The sequence below is a fragment of the Pantherophis guttatus genome, chromosome 3, assembly GCF_059756535.1.
Source record: "Pantherophis guttatus breed Tessera chromosome 3, ASM5975653v1, whole genome shotgun sequence".
In the NCBI taxonomy this organism is placed as follows: domain Eukaryota; kingdom Metazoa; phylum Chordata; class Lepidosauria; order Squamata; family Colubridae; genus Pantherophis; species Pantherophis guttatus.
The window spans coordinates 15,606,795-15,624,018 of NC_142065.1; the positions used below are offsets into that span (position 1 = coordinate 15,606,795).

Here is a 17,224-nt window from a genome sequence, read left to right on the forward strand (position 1 = left end):
CTGCTTTCTGAAAGTTCTGAAGTCAGATAAGGATATAAGGATAAACATTTATTCCAGATATTTCACAGGAAAGAAATATCACCAGAATTTGAAACATCAAGAGCATCTCTCCAGATTACTTCATAATCTTTTAGCTTTATAAAAACTTGAATTTCTTTATTCAATTCGAAGTTGCTCCTAAAAATGCTTCTCTGTAGGAACCTTGAAAAACCCTAGCATTTTCAGAGAAAAGAGGAAGTCTTCTCTTAACTTATCTATCTCTATGAGAGCTAAAGGCCGCCGCGGAGATTTCTGGGTAAAAGCGGTTCTCGACTGTTAGGCGGCTCAAAGCAAAGAGACCGCGCTTCCGTTTACTTTATTCCAACAATATTTCCGGCATCAAAGACCCCACTTCCTAATTGGCTGTGTTGATACATACGGGTATTCTCTTTGGGTTCGGCAGTGGTTATCGACTCATTCACACAGCCAAACTCACGATATACAGAGGCAACCCATGTGAAACCCCAAGTTTTCAAACCTCATGAAACTTAGCCTTTCTGTATCTCTTCGATACTTGCGTGCTGCAAGTGATGATTGGTGGACAGGAGAGAAAGGTTCTGCCTCCGCAGGGGACGGAATGATAAAGAAAGGGCGTTTTTAAAGGAGCAGTGTGCCGGTTCAGTATTGCTGCAAAGGGGCGTAGCAGTAACAGTAACAGTAACAGAGTTGGAAGGGACCTTGGAGGTCATCTAGTCCAACCCCCTGATCACGCAGGCTGCCTGTAGATCTCCCACAGTGCTTTGTCCGATCTGATGCTGGTAACCTGCAGCCAGCATATTCGTTGGGGAAGAAGAATTCAGATTTTAACGTTTCCATTCACTATGTAAAGGACATGCTTGACCATGTGCAGAGTTCAAGTGACTTGATTTGAGAAGGCTGTCTTAGTATTTCCAAAGCACGCCTTAATTTTTACACTGCCTGATGAGAAAAAAAATCATTTTTTAAAAAAATTACAATTTACCATTTTGTGATAAAACTATCAAAACCATATAATCCTGAAGCGCTTACTTAAATGAGCTGCTATGCAGCCTTTCTGTGTTTTAATATAAAAGGAGCTATATAGAAAGGTTTCTACAGCTGGAATTTAACAGAGGAAGATACTCTGCTTAGGAAATGTTTCCTAACCGATACACAGTGGTAGAGAGGTGCTGATCCAACCCAATCCAGTTTTTATTATGGTCATTGTCCAGCATAAGGAGAGATCTGAAAAGCAACGCACCTGGATTGTTTTAGGTTAGGGGAAGCTGCTTCAAAGTCTTCAGGAGGGAATAAAATGGTTCAGCATGCTTGTTTAACATCTTTTGGCAATTCTGCATCCCTTCAAAACTGTTACAGTGAACTTCAGGACAATGTCTCTGAAACAGCAGCACCTTGCCCTAAATCAGTGTTATCAACCACAGCATCTTAAAAATGCATGGATTTCTGAATGCTTTCCTGTCCCTTTGTGTTAGCAGGAGTTAACACAAAAAGAATCCTGATCGATGAGATGTCTAATCCAGCACAGTGCCCAGCTAGCTCCATTTGGGCAACACAAGCACAGAGGGAAAGGAGGATCTTCAGAGGTTATTCTCTTCCTCTAGCAACTGGCATTTCATGGATAGAACTAGGGATTCTGGAGCTCAGCATTTCTATTCTTCATACATTTCTTCAGTCCCATTTTAAAACCATCTAAATTACTGGCTATCACTGCATATGTTGGCCACAAGTATTTATGTATTTATTAATTCCAATTTTGAGGCCACCCAACTTCATAGCAACTGAGGCTGCTAATAATTTGCAGAAAAGCCATCACTGACAAGGTGCTGTAGGAAGTTAGCACCCACCCTTCCCCTAAAAGAATGAAATATTCTAGGAAATATTAAAAAGGCAGAATATTATACCTCCCTGGATGAGAAAAGTAGAAACACGATCTTGGAAAGCAACCCCACTCCTTTGCTAATAGCCCCAGAAAGACTGGGCCATCCTATCTACAAGACAAAAGGCGTTCAGCTCCAGGGTGATAGGATTAGCCCTCACTCAAGATCCAAACCAGGACAAAGCCATTAAGCCATAATAGGAATTGCCCAACACCCTTTCAGAACACAACCCTCTTCATTACATCATCACCCAGCAAGATTCAACCAAGCCTGGGACACAGACAGCCTACAAGGATAGCTGGGCCCCAGCATAGCCCCCTGGGAGTCTGACAACCAATAGGATACATTTCTTGCAAGGCCCAAGATAGGGTATAAATATATGTCACTCTCCACTCCATGTGGTCTTCTACCCAGAATCACATGGGCTTGGTGGTTCTGCTTCACCGTTAAACCATCCTTCCAAGCAGCTTCCATGTTTCCAGTGTTTTTCTTCCCACTTGGAACTGAACCCAGATGGATATTTCTTCCAAAGTACACTTCCCGGATCTCACAAAATTTAATTGATGGGCCCTGGCATATTCTAACTCTCACTAGATGGGCAGAAATATACAGAGACAGATGGTCCTTCAAGTAGCCAGACTCTAGGGCTTTGTAAATGATAACCAGCATCTTAAATTCCTTCAGAAGCCAACTGGCCTTCTGTACTGTTCGCAAAACATCAGGGATACATGTCCGTACCACGACATGCTTATTACTGACCACTCCACTGCATTTCAGACCAGTTGTAGCTTACAAATGATCTTCAAGAGCAGCCCACAAAGAGAATTGCATAATACAACCATATTTTATATACTACCGGGTTTCCCTGAAAATAAGACCTAGCCTGAAAATAAACCCTAACATGTTTTCTGTGTGTGCTCCCAAGCCCTACTCACAAAATAAGCCCTGTACAGCTGGCTGCCCATTCCATCTGGTTGCTTGCGGTGCCACCGACATGAGATGAGGCGAGGCAAGGGGGCATGGAGCTGCCCCACGAGCATTCTGGCTTACCTCAGGGTACCCACAGCCAGGCCATCCATGACCAAACAACTGCCTTGCAGCACCAGCAGCCATTTGTAGCAGGAGCCCACATGGCCACCGGCCCACTTCTTCCAGCAATGGCATGAGGTGAGGCAGTTGTAGGGGCTTGGATGGCCTGGCTGTGGGCACCCTGAGGTAAACTGGTGTGGGGCGCGTGGGGCAGCTCCACCACCACCCTGCCTCACAGTGGCAGTACTCAAAATAAGACATCCCCCAAAGTAAGCCCTAGCACTTATTTCAGAGCCCAAAAGAAAATAAGACCGGGTCTTATTTTCGGGGAAACACAGTACAACAGATTATATATAGCCTTTTCAAGTTTGAGAACATATTTGGGATTTTGAGACAACACCACCCAGTATAAAAATAGTACGATATAGCTTTATTTAGAATGCAATGTATTTTTAAGGTAGCATTAAACCTATGAAATTTTCTGAGCCATATTTTTCATTATAAATAAATGCTAATTGTGTTATTGTGCTAACATAAAGAACCAAAATACCCAAGAAGTCAAAATAATGTCCATAATCATTCTATTACCCAAGTAATAATTCCTGTTGTCTACAATGGGGCTATAAAAGCAAATAAATAATAAGCTTCACAATAGCAGGGATTGTGAAGCTTATCTTCAGTAAATCCAGTTACAAGCTAATCATATTTTTGGGGAAAAACTATTTCATTTAATGTCATTTTATTTAATATGCACATGTGTGAACTTAATTGAGTTACTCTGTTCAGGTAATGTCCAGGTAATATCCAGGTAATGTCCAATTTCACATAATTATTGATACTTTTTGTTGTAATGCCTTGGCTTTTGCTTATTTCATTATGTCTCTTAATTTGATATTACTAAACTGTATGTTGCTTTTTAAATTCTTTAAACAGCTTTTTAAAGTTAAAAATGCAGTTTTTAAAATTCTGTCTGAAGAGCAACATGTTACCAGAGCTGCTGTACAACACTCTGTAGAAGTGACAACTTGAGTATTGAAAAAGCATCAGTCAATATAATAGAGGCTGCTTAGATGTTGCCCTGAATTACTTGCAGTAAACTTTCTGGAACTTGGTACATTTGCAAGAAATCTAGGACTTGATTGTATAAAAATAATCTCTGAATGTATTCGTAGCAATCTGGAGACAATAAGCAACATCTACCACGCTAGGGTCACTATACCTAATTTTGTTAGCATCACAAAGGGTTAAACCCTGCCCTTAATACTGCAGAGGAAAGGTAGCTGTGCTTTTCTTGGAGTTATCTGTAATAGCTACACTAGGTGTTTATAATGGATTTCATTTTTTTTTCTTTCTAGTTAGAAATTCCTTAGTTAGAAATTATGATGCACCATTTTGCATGCATGTCTGTGCGTTTGCGTATGTGTGTGCGCCTATGAGGCAGTTTGTCTCCTGGGACTGCCTGGACAAATCTTTGTAGTTTTCTTGACAGGGTTATTCAGAAGTGGTTTGCCATTGCCTCCTTCCTGGGGCTGAGAGAAAGTGACTGGCTCAAGGTCGCCCAGCTCAGTGCCTTAACCGGTACACCAAACTGGCTCTTATTTTGAACGTTACCTGTTGTGTTATTTGATAAAATGCTTCAATCAATATCTGTTCAGTTCTTTCAGTTAAAAGTCTTTGCTAATTGCTTGAAATATTTTTTGTAGGGCTAAGTTCAAGGTTTGTTGCATAGGCAATACTCATTTTTTTTGGACAGGGTAGTAAACAGAATTCAAGCCGAAGATATGCAAGCATAGGGACATAGATTGTTCTTTTAATGGCAGCCACCTTAAAATGTTAGTCTAAATTTATGTGCATTAATAATAGAGCTTATTTTTCAGCTAAGCATGCTTTTCACTGTGGAATTGTGACTTTGTACACTTAGCTAACAAAGTCTATTGCTGAAATCTCAATATCAGAAAGGTAAGAATTATGCTGGAGTTATTGATATGCATTGCAGAGACCATCATTATTCAAATACAATAGATGGCAACGTAGGACCAACTATCTGGTTCTAGTATTTAGCTCATAAAAACACCAAAATATAACGTAATCTGTTTTTTTTCAAGGTACTAACTGGCATGGATCCTAACAAGTGAAGTGTGGTCAGTGTAGGCATGAGTTTGGCAAGAATCAAGAGAATGGAAATCTCAAAGATTTTCAAAAACAAAAGATATCTTGGAAGGAAAAGTCAACAGAACATTGTTCTATTCCAGCGTTTCTCAACCTTGGCAGCTTGAAGATGGGTGGGCTTCAACTCCCAGAATTCCCCAGCCAGCATGGGAGTTGAAGCCCACCCAAGCTGCCAATATTGAGAAGCACTGTTCTATTCAATGATGATGTCCCATTAGCAAACTGGTTTGTCTAAAGAGATTTGTGAGACACCAACCTTGGAATGCTTTGAATATCAGACTAATGATCCGTCTGAAGGCTATTAACCAAATTAATTGCTTCACTTGTTTTTTTTTTTTTCCTGATTATTTTTTAAATCAATTCTTTGGAACCACCAAGGAACAGAAAGATACGTTACGAATACATAGTGAGAATCCAATTTTCGTTCTTTGATTCCAATACGAGTTGTCTGAAACATCAGACACCCTAAAATCTTCAGAAACTGCATTATGTTTATATAGCAAGATCACTCCGCTTGCAATAAAGCATAGAGCGTACATTATCTACTGAAGATTGGCAAGGAAAATGTTTTTGAAGCCATATGCATCGGGATCACAGAGTTCACACAGATACACACAATTGCTTTGATGGTATGTAACTCCATGGTGATTATCTTTGAAACAATAATCATGGTTCTATCCAGTCTGTTTCTTTCTTCATTCACTCTGTGCATTTTTACAGCAAACGGAACAAGTTCTAATCCATGCTGGTCTAAGGAACTATTCCCATCTTTACTGAACTCTCAAGAAAATGTTCTGGTTGATTGAAAATGGTTGGGGGAATTTATTGTAATACCATGACTGCATGTTTAATTGGTGGGATAATGCAAATTTTTGATTTATTCAACTGCATTATAAACAATAAGCTTTGCACAATATGGGTATTAAATAATTTTAAGGCTTCATTAAGGATTTTGCGATAAGTTTTCCATGGTTAATTGGGTACAAATAATATGAAATAGGCAGAATAATTGAGTAGGTAACATCTTTTGAACTGCTCCAGAGAGAACAGTGAGTTCTAATGAATCTTAGAGGTAGGAGCCACTTCTCCACAATCTGGTCTTAAGCCATTCCAAAATATACCCAAATTTATTCTAGTGAGACAGAATAGCAAAATATGTTGGGAGATGAGAAGGAGAATTAAAAAGGGTTATTACCGAGAACAAATAGTCCTTGATTTATGATCACAGTGGAGCCCAAAATTTCTGTTGCGAAGTGAAAAATTTGTTGAGTTTTGCCCCCTTTTACAACTTTCCTTGCCACAGTTGTTAAGTGGCTCGTTGCAGTTGTTCTGTTTAAGTAACACGGTTGTAAAGTGAATCTGGCTTCCTTGTTGACTTTACTTGTCAGGTGGTTACAAAAAGTGATCACATGATCCGGGAACACTGCAACCATCAAAAAATATGAGTTGGTTGCCAGGAGTCTTAATTCTGATCACATGGCCATGGGCAGGGGTGGGTTCTAAATTTTTTTACTACTGGTTCTGTGGGTGTGGCTTATTTTGTGGGCGTGGCTTGATGGTCATGTAACAATGCTTTAGGATTTAGCAGAGATACTGGTCTACCAGGCTTTTAACTTTTAAAAGCCTGGTAGTTTAAACAGTTTTTTTCCTTCTAGCCGATGAGCTGGGACTCAGGAGGCAGCAATAGATTGGTGGTGGGGCCAAATAAAAGGTAAGAATAACACGGGGGGGGGGGGGGCAGAACTGGTTCGGTGACGTCATATCGTCACCGCTACCGGCTCGGCGGAACCGGGAGAAGCCCACCACTGGCCATGGGGATATTGCAACTAATGTGTGAAAACTGATCAAAGCTCACTTTTTTCAGTCCCATTGTAATTTGAACAGTCACTAAACAAACTGTTGTAAGTTGAGGACTACCTGTATGATTCTTGCTTATTCATTATGAATTGGGTGGCTTCTACAAAGTTTTGCATTCACCTTTCTTTCATTCCCAGGATATTTATCTTAGTATAAACAGAACTCGAGAAATAGTACATTCCACTCTTGGAAGTGTGCAGTATTTTAACATCCATTTGTTAACAAAGATCCGTTTTGAAAATATCTCTACAATTTATTATTATTTTTGTACAAAATATGTCAAATAGTCAGTCAATGTTGTAGGGGACTAGCATGGCATGTTATGTTTTAAATTCACTTGATTTACACACTTGCAAAACATGAAACAGCAGCAGCCTAAATTCATCGAAAGAGCTGGAAAAAAAAATTAAAACCAGGGGATCCTACGTATGTTGGAATCATTGCAGTAATGTAGCTGGGAAGAAATATTTTCATAATAGCACTGTTATTGGTAATAATGTCACACCCTGATAGTTATATGATGATGCATTTAACCCTAAAAATCCACTTCAGTTTTACTAGATAGTGGTATGGGGCATCGTGCATTTTAGGATGGGGACAAATACTTAGAAAATACCTCGGCTGTTAAAAACCAGAAATTCCTGGACCTGTGAAAACCAGTTCTCTCCCCAGTCATGGTAATTTACCTGAACCAAAAGTTCAAATAAATAAATAGGAAATTGAAATTGAAGGAAAAGATGAAGATTAGATGGAAATAGTTCAACTAACTCCAGAGTTAAGGCAATTAAATTAGAGACAGAAGAAAACACAGAACTAAATAGCAAGCACTGAAGCTTTATGGGATTTTTGTATTGAAAAGAAAAACAAAACAAGAAAAATGTTAAAAATAAGACTTGCGGTTACCAGGCCACCAAATTGCACAAACTCAGAGACGTGCTAACAGAGGCAGAAAGACACACACACACTTGCTTTCTTTCTAGACATGTGCAAACCAAACTGCTCCCTCCAACCCAACTTTTTTTTTTTTTAAATCTGTCAAATGTTTCCATTCATATAAAGCTCCATAGGAAGTATATTTTAATGGGATGTGTGTAAGTGTGCATATGCACACGCGCAGATATACTTTATTACATAAACTTTTATCTATTCACCCAAAGTGCCCTTACTTTTAAAGATGAGGCAATATTTTGTTTTTCCTAGATCACACATTACATTCCTTGTAAATACTTCATTTAATTATTATTCATCTTCTTCCCTTCCCTAGGACTTAGAGATTAATAAAATAATTTTGGCACTAAACTTAACAAGTTTTGGCTTTTGTTTAAAAAAAAAAATTAAGGCTCACATTTCATAATCTGTGTATATGTGTCTGAGAGTGCATTTACATACATATACATGTGTATACATATCAGCGTTTCTCAACTTTGGCAACTTTAAGCTGTGCAGACTTCAATTTCCAGAATTCGGGGATTTGAAGTCCACACAGTTTAAAGTTGCTGAAGTCGAGAAACACTGATGTATAGGTTTTCTGTCCCCCCCCCAAACCCTAGCAGGCACCAACTAAAAATAAATTTGTGGGTCCGACTTTGCCACTGGTTCCAAATACTTCCAAGGCAGTACCTCTTCAAAATGTTTTACAATTACAATCTGATCTTTTAAATCCACTTAATAGCAGACACAGGCTGAGATACAAAGGCCCTGTGGCAGATACACACAGTCAACTGTTGCCAACTGTTCAACAGCTTCAGCTCCTATACCCGAGGAGACAAACACTGTCTCTTAAAATCTGATGTGGCTCATTGATCTTGGATTCTGCAGTAGCAGAAACCAGAAAGAAAAACTAGGAAATGATGTGCTCCTTCCCCGATTGCCCCCCTTACCCCAAATTTATGCATGGAGAGCCAATACCAAGAAGGATTCCGTAAAGGAGGTTGCAATTGTTCCTATTCTACCAGGGAAAAATATATCCTTGTATTGGCTAATGGTGCAAATCAACTAAAAACTGAATGATCACCACCATTTCATTTCTATTAAAAGTGAAAATCGATAGGGAAATGCGTTTGCTCAATTTTCTCCAATTGCCCATGTGAAAAACCTGGAATATGTAGAGTCCTTGGATATCACAAAGACTCCTGCCACCAAGCAGAAATTTGGGACACAAGACAGTTTCTGAAAGGGATGCCTTCCTAACAGGGAAGGTTAAGTGATGCCCTGTGAAAATAGAAGCACGTGTGTAAAAGGCAATTTTAAAAAATAATCGCTGTATTAAGACCCATGTTCCCCTACTTCAAGGGGCCAAGAAATGGGCTTGAGGAAAGTAGGCTAACACTGTTCTAGACGTGTTATTATAGCTGTAATTTTAGACTCTGTACAAATTTGTACAGGTAGGTTTAGACACATGAAAAAGTTATATGCTCACAAAGACATGAAACACCTAAGTATAAAATATAAAGCAGTGTAATAGTTACTAAAATTACATGCTGTCTTATTGCTACAGTGATTTTTGCTTTTTTTAAAAACTGTACCACATGTTGTCCTAAGCATATAATTTGCATAAATTATTCAAGTTTAAGAAAAAAAAAATCCACACGTCTCCACTTTAAGCTACTTATATAGTTAATATATAAAACAATGTTTTAAGTTATCTCTTTATTAAAAGAGAAGTAAAATGTCATTTGAAACTGAAATTCAGTGACCAGATCTAGGGGCAAGGTACATTTTATCATTATGCCTGTTAGAGGAGTTAGCGTTAGGTGGGAAAGTCTTAGACCCAGCATGAAGACAGCCTCTAGGCCTGTGCAGTGCCTATAATATTGATTTTTTTTGTTCTGTTTTTATCTTTTTGCACAAAAAAAAAAAATACTATGAATGACAAAGACTAACATTGATAATTTGTAGCAAAATTTGGTTTATGTAGAAACAAGCCATGTTTTGCATTTGGATAGAGATTTAAATGAATTAAAGCTAAAAATTAAAAAGCATGATGCTGAAACATCTGCTCGCTTGTTGTAGAACTCACTTTTAAAGTGGTTAAGTTTGCACGATTTGTACTTTTTTTTTAATATACTAAACAGTATTTTTCCCCCTCCTTTTATAAACCAGAAAAAAAAAAATCCCTAAACTACAGATAAATTTTTCCCTACCTTGAGCGAATGCTGCTGAAAGGTTTGACAAAGCTGTACAGCGCAATCAAACATACTTACATCTTAGCTCATTGCACAGGTACAGCCATAATCAAGGCACAAAGATCTTCTACAAGTTATTTTTTTTTTCAATAAAGTTGTACAAAATAATACATTTTACAGTCTGTACAAGAATAATAATCCAGCAGTAAAATAAAAACTAGGGGAGTGGTGGAAAAAAAAAAAAGAAGGCATGGAAGGAGGATAAGAGGAAATAGAAGAAGGGGAAAGATAGGGGAACAGGAAAAGAAGATTTTATATATATATAAAGATTTTTTTTAATATATATATATAAAATAAAAGGATAGGATCGACAGTGGACAAACTGAAAACAGTGTGTGGTTAAATCTTTCTGCAATCACAGGCTATAATGCAGTTCATTTTGCACCGTCCCTGATAATCAGGACATCACGGTTCAGCAACACTTTTCTGAAGGTAGCAGTTGGTTTTCTACTGTCTAGGTTTGCCATTGTAGAAATGTCAGTATTTCCACTCAAAAGTCACATTCAGAGGCAAAAAACCCAAACTGAAGCGGCTGCCCTTAGAACTTGGCACCTTCCTTAGTTGGACGCAGTGAATGGATACAGAGTTGAAATCATGGGATAAATGATCATGCCCACAACAGTAATGATTATCTAAAGTTCTCCCTCCTCTTTTTTTTGTTTTTTTGTTTTTTTTGTTTGTCTGCTTTTAAATATTTAATTGAAATCCCAAATCCTCTCAGGTGCTTCACCCTTCGGGGCGTTAATTCTTTTGTTTTGCATTGTTTGGGTTTTGTTTCGTTAAGGGCCGTGTTAAAGAGAAAACCTCACCCTGACCACAGAAATAGTCTTTTTTTTCTTTTTCCGGGGACTATTTCCGACCGTTCCAAGGGAGTGAAACGAGACAGAAAGGCTGCTCTTTGTCCAGCAAGGAAAAAAGACTGAGGGATGCAAATCAGAGAGAGTCTGCAACAGTTCTCTTCCACCTCATGTGGGCCAGGTTTTTTTTTTCTTTTTAGTAAGGAACAAGAGGAGTCCAAAACAGAGGAAAAAGTGCGCTCCATCACAACAACTCATATTGGCGAAGATGCATCCTTTGAATAATGTCCCGACAGTCATTGAAAACCCTCCGAATGTTTTCTGTATCTACGGCGCAGGTGAAGTGAGGGTAGCAGTAATGCCGTCCATCTCCACTGGCTGTGCTGATTCTCTGGAAGAGCAGCAGACAGAAAAGTCGCGTCAGTTTTTCTAGAATATCATCCATTCCCCCCACCTCCCTTCTCTAGACTCCTTTTCCCTAAATTCTAAGAATCTGGTATGTCCAGACAAATACAGATTGAATACAAATCCTCTGGAAAAATCGGCCAGCAAATTGGATGGAGAATTCGGTTTAAAAATATGCAGTATGGTGGGCTAAATGCTGCTAACTAGGTAGATACAAATTACACTTGTTCAAATCCATACTCTTCTGAATCTATGATTGAAAAAAAGATTAAAAGCAGTATTGTTAAGGTGGTGGTTCAATGCTAATGAAGCACTACTAAATTCCATGAACTGTAATGGAATGAACAAAGTCAAAAGGCTGTATAGGAAGTCCTCGACTTACAAAATTCGTTCAGTGACCGCTTGAAGTTACAACGGCACTGAAAAGAAAAAGTGACTTATGATCGTTTTTCAGACTTGTGACTGTTGCAGCATCCCTGTAGTCACATGATCAAAATTCAGACTCTTGGCAACTGACTCATATTTATGACCGCTGCAGGGTCCCAGGGTCATGTGATTCCCACTTTGTGACTTTCTGACGACCAAAGCAAATGGGGAAGCCCGATTCACTTTACAACCGTGTTACTAACTTAACAACCACAGTGATTCACTTAACAATTGTGGCAAGAGAAGTCGTAAAATGGGGAAAATCTCACTTAACACTTGTCTCACTTAACAACATAAATTTTGGGCTTAATTGTGGTCGTAAGTCACAGACTCTTTGTACAGGGTGTCCTCGCTTACCAATTGCCTTGTTTAGCAACTGTTTGAAGTCACAGTGGTTGGAAAACAAACAGCTTTGTGACCAATCCTCACATTTATGGCCATCGCAACATCCCATGATCATGTGATCACCATTTGTGAGTTTCACAACTGGGCTCTAACAAGCAGAATCAAGGGAGAACACTGACGTTTTTATGAAGAGATTGGACAACCATTTGTCTGAAATGGTATATAGTTTTTCCTGCCTGAACAAGGGGTTGGACTAGAAGACCTCCAAGGTCCCTTCCAACAGTGTTATTCTGTATTCTCTAAATGAAATCACAAGTTGCGCTTACACGATGCCTCGCGTAATAAATGCAGGGATTCACTTAATGATGGAAGCACAGTGATGTCATAAGTTTGACACTGCCACATGGTTTTTATTTTTATTTTGTTTAACAACCACAATACTTAGCCCTGGAGTTGTTGCTCCTAATGGTGGTTGGTAAGTGAGGACTTCACATCTCAAAAATGTCCATCAAATGGCAATTCTGCTTTGCACAGTTACTGAGACGCTTCTCAAACAAAAAAGTTAAATAGCCCTAAATGTAGCTGACTGTAAAAGCAAGCAGAAGCAAGGTCATGTCTTGATAAAAACAGGAACAGTAAAGAGAGCCTACTTACAAGAAATTCATCTCTAATAAAATACTTGGCCCTTGTAACTCTAGGATCCTCGCCAGGTTCTGGTGTTGCTGCTCATTTTTTAAAAAAAAGTAAAGAACAACAAAAAAGGTTATCTTGCAATAGTTTTATAAAAATACTTTTATTTCGATTCACAGGAGGGATTAAAGAAAACATTTTAGTGCCAAAAAGCATAAGCATTGCAAAATACCTCTTTAAATATAGGCTCATATTGTACAAAGAGTTGCCCATTAGAAGAGAGGATCATCCAGAAGCTGCATTTTCATTATTATTGTTGCACTCAAATGGCTTTAATAAAACACCAACAAGCATAAAGGGTAGGGGGTTATTGTTTTTACTCTTTTCATATTGGGATTTTATTTTTTTGGAAGCCACCTAGTGTCACTGAAAGGGAGTGGGCAGCCATATAAATCATATAAATAAATAAATAAATCATATAAATAAATAAGTAAATAAGTAAATCTCACTCAGACTCATTCACTTAAAATTAATTAAAATGTTTCAGATAAAGAACTGAAATTCAAACAACAATAAATATATTACTTACACTATTTTTTCCTATTTATTTTTTTGATCTTAAGGAGATGTAAGGTGAACCATCGGTCAGGACAGGCCTGAAAATTAGTAGATGCCTTAACTCGGGGGTCCCCATTCCTCAGGCTGTGGCCCACTACTGGGCACTGAGTTGTTCGGAACCAGGTCGCAGAAGTGGTGGGCGAGTGGATGCATCCCCACTTGTGGGAGCTGCAGGCAGGCGCATGCGTGCTCCATTTGTGTGAGCGGTGGGTGAGCAGACCTGGTGCTCATGCAAGTAGAACTGTGCGTGATTGCCTACTGCTCGCATTGAACCATCCCCTCTCTCTCCCCCTCCCCCCACCAGTCTGCAAAGCCAGAAAGGTTGGGGATCTCTGCTGTAACTATCACTGAATTTTGGACCTGTGATCTGGGATATTCTGGAACCACAATTTAAGTGTTGGGGGACTGTGTGTGACCTGCTTGCAGAGATCTCCAGTCTTCTATTATAGAAAGAGAGCTGTAGGGAATAATCACTTCAAAAAGGGGAATCAGTCTAGAAACTACACAGGACCATAAAATGTTACTGAAAAAAGTACAAAAAAAAAAAGAAAAAAGAAAAAAAAAGAAAAAAGGATGTCACTGGATCGGAGACTTTTTTTTCTCATACAAAGCTGTTCCAAAAAATTTAGAAGTTTTCTGTTAACAGAAGGAATCCTCTTGGTTAATATATTCTGCTCTGTCTCAGAGAGGGAAAATATCCCTCTCTGAGGTTTTAGGCTACAGTACTTTGATTGATAATATTTGGAAGGGTCTTCATTCCTTACCCTGAAAATTATGGACTCTGAATAATTTTTAATAGAAGCCTATCACTGACAGTACTCCATCCTGAATCAAGCATTTGTCTGATTTATACTGCAAGCAGTTTGAGAGAAAGAGAATTGCGTCAAACATAATATAGTAACAATTAGTGATCACAAAAGAGTTTAAAAAAATCCTAAACAATTGTTCACTGTTTATAACAATTGTATATAACATTCATACATCGTTTATCACAATTTTTATACACAATTGTTATCACATAAAGATTAGACAGGAAAAATAAATCCCTTCATTCTTTCTCTCACTTTTTTCTTTTATAGTAACAGAGAAAAACATTTTTCAAAGTGTATTATCAACTTTCTTACCATCTTCTGGGGTCGTGTAACGAGCAAATTCTGGAAAGTAATCTTCAATTTTTGATTTGCCTGCCAAAACTTTCTCTGCTAGCAGATCTTGTTTGTTCAGGAAAAGAATAACTGAAATGGTCCGTAGCCACCTAGAGAAACAGACCCATATACCATTAAAATGGCAATAAAACAATCAAGGTATAAAGAAGCATAAAGCAATTTAAGACATTATATTAATTATTCAGAGTCGCCTGATCGTGAGAAGGGTGGCATCTAAATTTAATAAATAAATGAAGAATTTTTATAAAAAAACATACTTCACTGAAATAATGTACATTCTCTTAGAATTTATATTAGCACGGGTTCGGTGTCTTACACAATACAGACAGAAATAAACATAAACTAGAATTATGAATGACATGATTGGTCAAAACTAAAGAGACGGACCTGTTGTTCCAGATACTTTTGAAGAGGTTTAATGCTTCTTGAAGCCGGTTGGTCTGATTGTCTTCTCGTATAACCATGTTATAGCTACTGCTGGCCACCACAAATATTATAGCAGTTACATCTAAAACACAAAAGCAAAGGGAAACATCCTTAATCAATACTCTCTGGCTTTGAATTTATTTTTCTTGAATTTGGCTCCATAAAGAAAAAAAGATAGAAAAAGAGAAAATGGAAGAGCTTAGGGAAAAGCTGAACAGTTCAAAAGGTAGTAAAGCAGTAGTGGGTTACCCCTGGTTCGGACCGGTTTGCAAGAACCGGTAGTAAAACCGATGGGAGGCTCCGCCCACTGACCCGGACGTCATCATAGGTGATCTGCGCATGGCAGAAGCTTTGTGGGTGCGATGCGAACCAGTAGTAAAGTTAAGTAGAACCCACCCCTGGAGCAAATCACTTAGAGAAGAATAAGTTCAAAAGAAGAAAAATAAGTAAGATATTGAGGGAGGGATGGAGTAAAAATCAGCTAAAATGCAGCTCTAATGTGACTGGAGGGGAAAAAAGAGATATTTTGTAGGATACATACTGTAGGACCATAGAAATAAATAAAACATGCAGTTCTGTGTGTGAGTGAGTGTGTGTGAGTGTGTGTGTGTGAGAGAGAGAGAGAGAGAGAGATGGGGAGGGAGGGAGGGAGAGAGAGAGAGGGAGGGAGGGAGGGAGAGGTGAATATTCATTCCTCTTTTGTATTTTAATCACAAGTGATGGAAGCTAAACAAAACTTATAAAGAAAGTTACATGCTGAAAACAAGCATGTAGTGAGTTAAAGTGAGTTAAAGAGCTGAGCTGGTATGGAGACAACCTCAAAATGCCAAATAGTATATATTTGGTATTCAGGTAATTGGAAAGCTGGAGTTCCACATTAATATAATATACAGTTTATATTACATGGAAAATGTTCATAGTCTATCACAAGTTTAACAGATTCCCGAATATTACCATTGAAACACTGGATCCATTTTCGACGTTCATCTCTTTGCCCACCAACATCAAACATACTGAAAAGAAAAAAATGGGAGGGATTCAGAACCAGGAAAGCAGGATTATTAAAGACCCCACCCACCCACAGCTGCAGGCTGCAAAAAATGCTATTAGAATTATGGAAAACAAGCACTGATAATATTTCAAATATATATTCCAAATGTCTTTTCAGCCTACTCATTGAAGGTGTTCTCTCCAATAACTAATATTGCAAGTTAAAAATTGAAGTACATTATTTGGGTGAACTTTTTATTCGTTGCTGTAGTTGTGAATTTGTATTATTTGAAAAATTTATAGCTTACAAAAAAAGCTAAAACTAACTTTCTTCTTTTTTTAAATTGTGTTCGCTTTTCAGAGACTGCCTGGAAAAGTCTGCAGTTTTTTTGACAAGATTTTTTCAGAAGTGGTTTGCCATTGCCTCATTTCTAGGACTGAAAGGAAGTGACTGGCTCCTGTCTTTGTACCCAAGACAGGACTAGAACTCAGTCTCCTGGTTTCTAGCCTGAAACCTTAACCCACTATACCAAACTGGCTCTCAAATCTAACTTAGATGACTATAAAAATGAAATGGGACAGAACTAAACAGCACTTTTAATTACCACAACATGGATATAGTTATATTAATTTTGCATAGACATGTTATTGGAACATTCCGTTTTCCTCCAAAATAGGTCAATACAAGCACAGAGGATGGGGTAGGACAGAGTGTTAATGTATTTCTCAAATTAGACTGTCTGGATGCTGAAGTGCTTTATGTTATTCCAAATGTTGTCTGGCCATAAACCATGCCTACTTCCAGAAATACAGGAAAAACCCTGCTTGAGTTGGCTTTTTCTCAAGTTGGATTACTATATTATGGAATATTTTGCACATTTCTACTATCTCACTGTTAGTTTAATGCCCAGTCTCAATTTAAGCACCCGCTATTAGTGATACTTACTGGAAATTTACTTTGTCGACTTGAAACTTGGTTTCAAATATTCCTGATGTCAGAACTCTGCATCTAAGAAGGTCCTATACATATAAAAAAGAATAATAAGAGTTTTTTTTCCTTAAAAGAATATTCTATTTAAAAAAAAACCCCACAAGCCTTAGGGAATAATGGATCAATGAAATAACAACTTTAGGTTCTTTGTAAAAAGTATATGGTAATATAAAATTTATATCTCAGGTTTTTAATCTCATATTTTTTCCTCCAGTCCTACCTAGCAACACAAAGCCGCTTACCATAATAAATAAATTTTGTAAAGTTAAGACACTGTTTAAAATATACTAGCATC

General features: G+C 38.1%; 1 protein-coding gene across 3 annotated transcripts in view; it reads right to left on the reverse strand.

The window, feature by feature from the left end:
- Window positions 1-10,883: 10,883 nt before the first annotated feature.
- The window catches only part of GNAS (GNAS complex locus), a 217,705-nt gene continuing 211,364 nt past the window's right edge, over window positions 10,884-17,224 (reverse strand). For all 3 annotated transcript variants that reach the window (XM_034433106.3, XM_034433107.3, XM_034433105.3), the window contains 6 exons: window positions 16,885-16,958; window positions 15,903-15,961; window positions 14,910-15,030; window positions 14,481-14,611; window positions 12,763-12,830; window positions 10,884-11,323 (listed from right to left, as the gene is read on the reverse strand). In XM_034433106.3, the coding sequence (XP_034288997.1) occupies window positions 11,177-11,323; window positions 12,763-12,830; window positions 14,481-14,611; window positions 14,910-15,030; window positions 15,903-15,961; window positions 16,885-16,958 (600 nt within the window). In that variant the 3' untranslated portion in view covers window positions 10,884-11,176. The remainder of the gene's footprint in view (window positions 11,324-12,762; window positions 12,831-14,480; window positions 14,612-14,909; window positions 15,031-15,902; window positions 15,962-16,884; window positions 16,959-17,224) is intronic.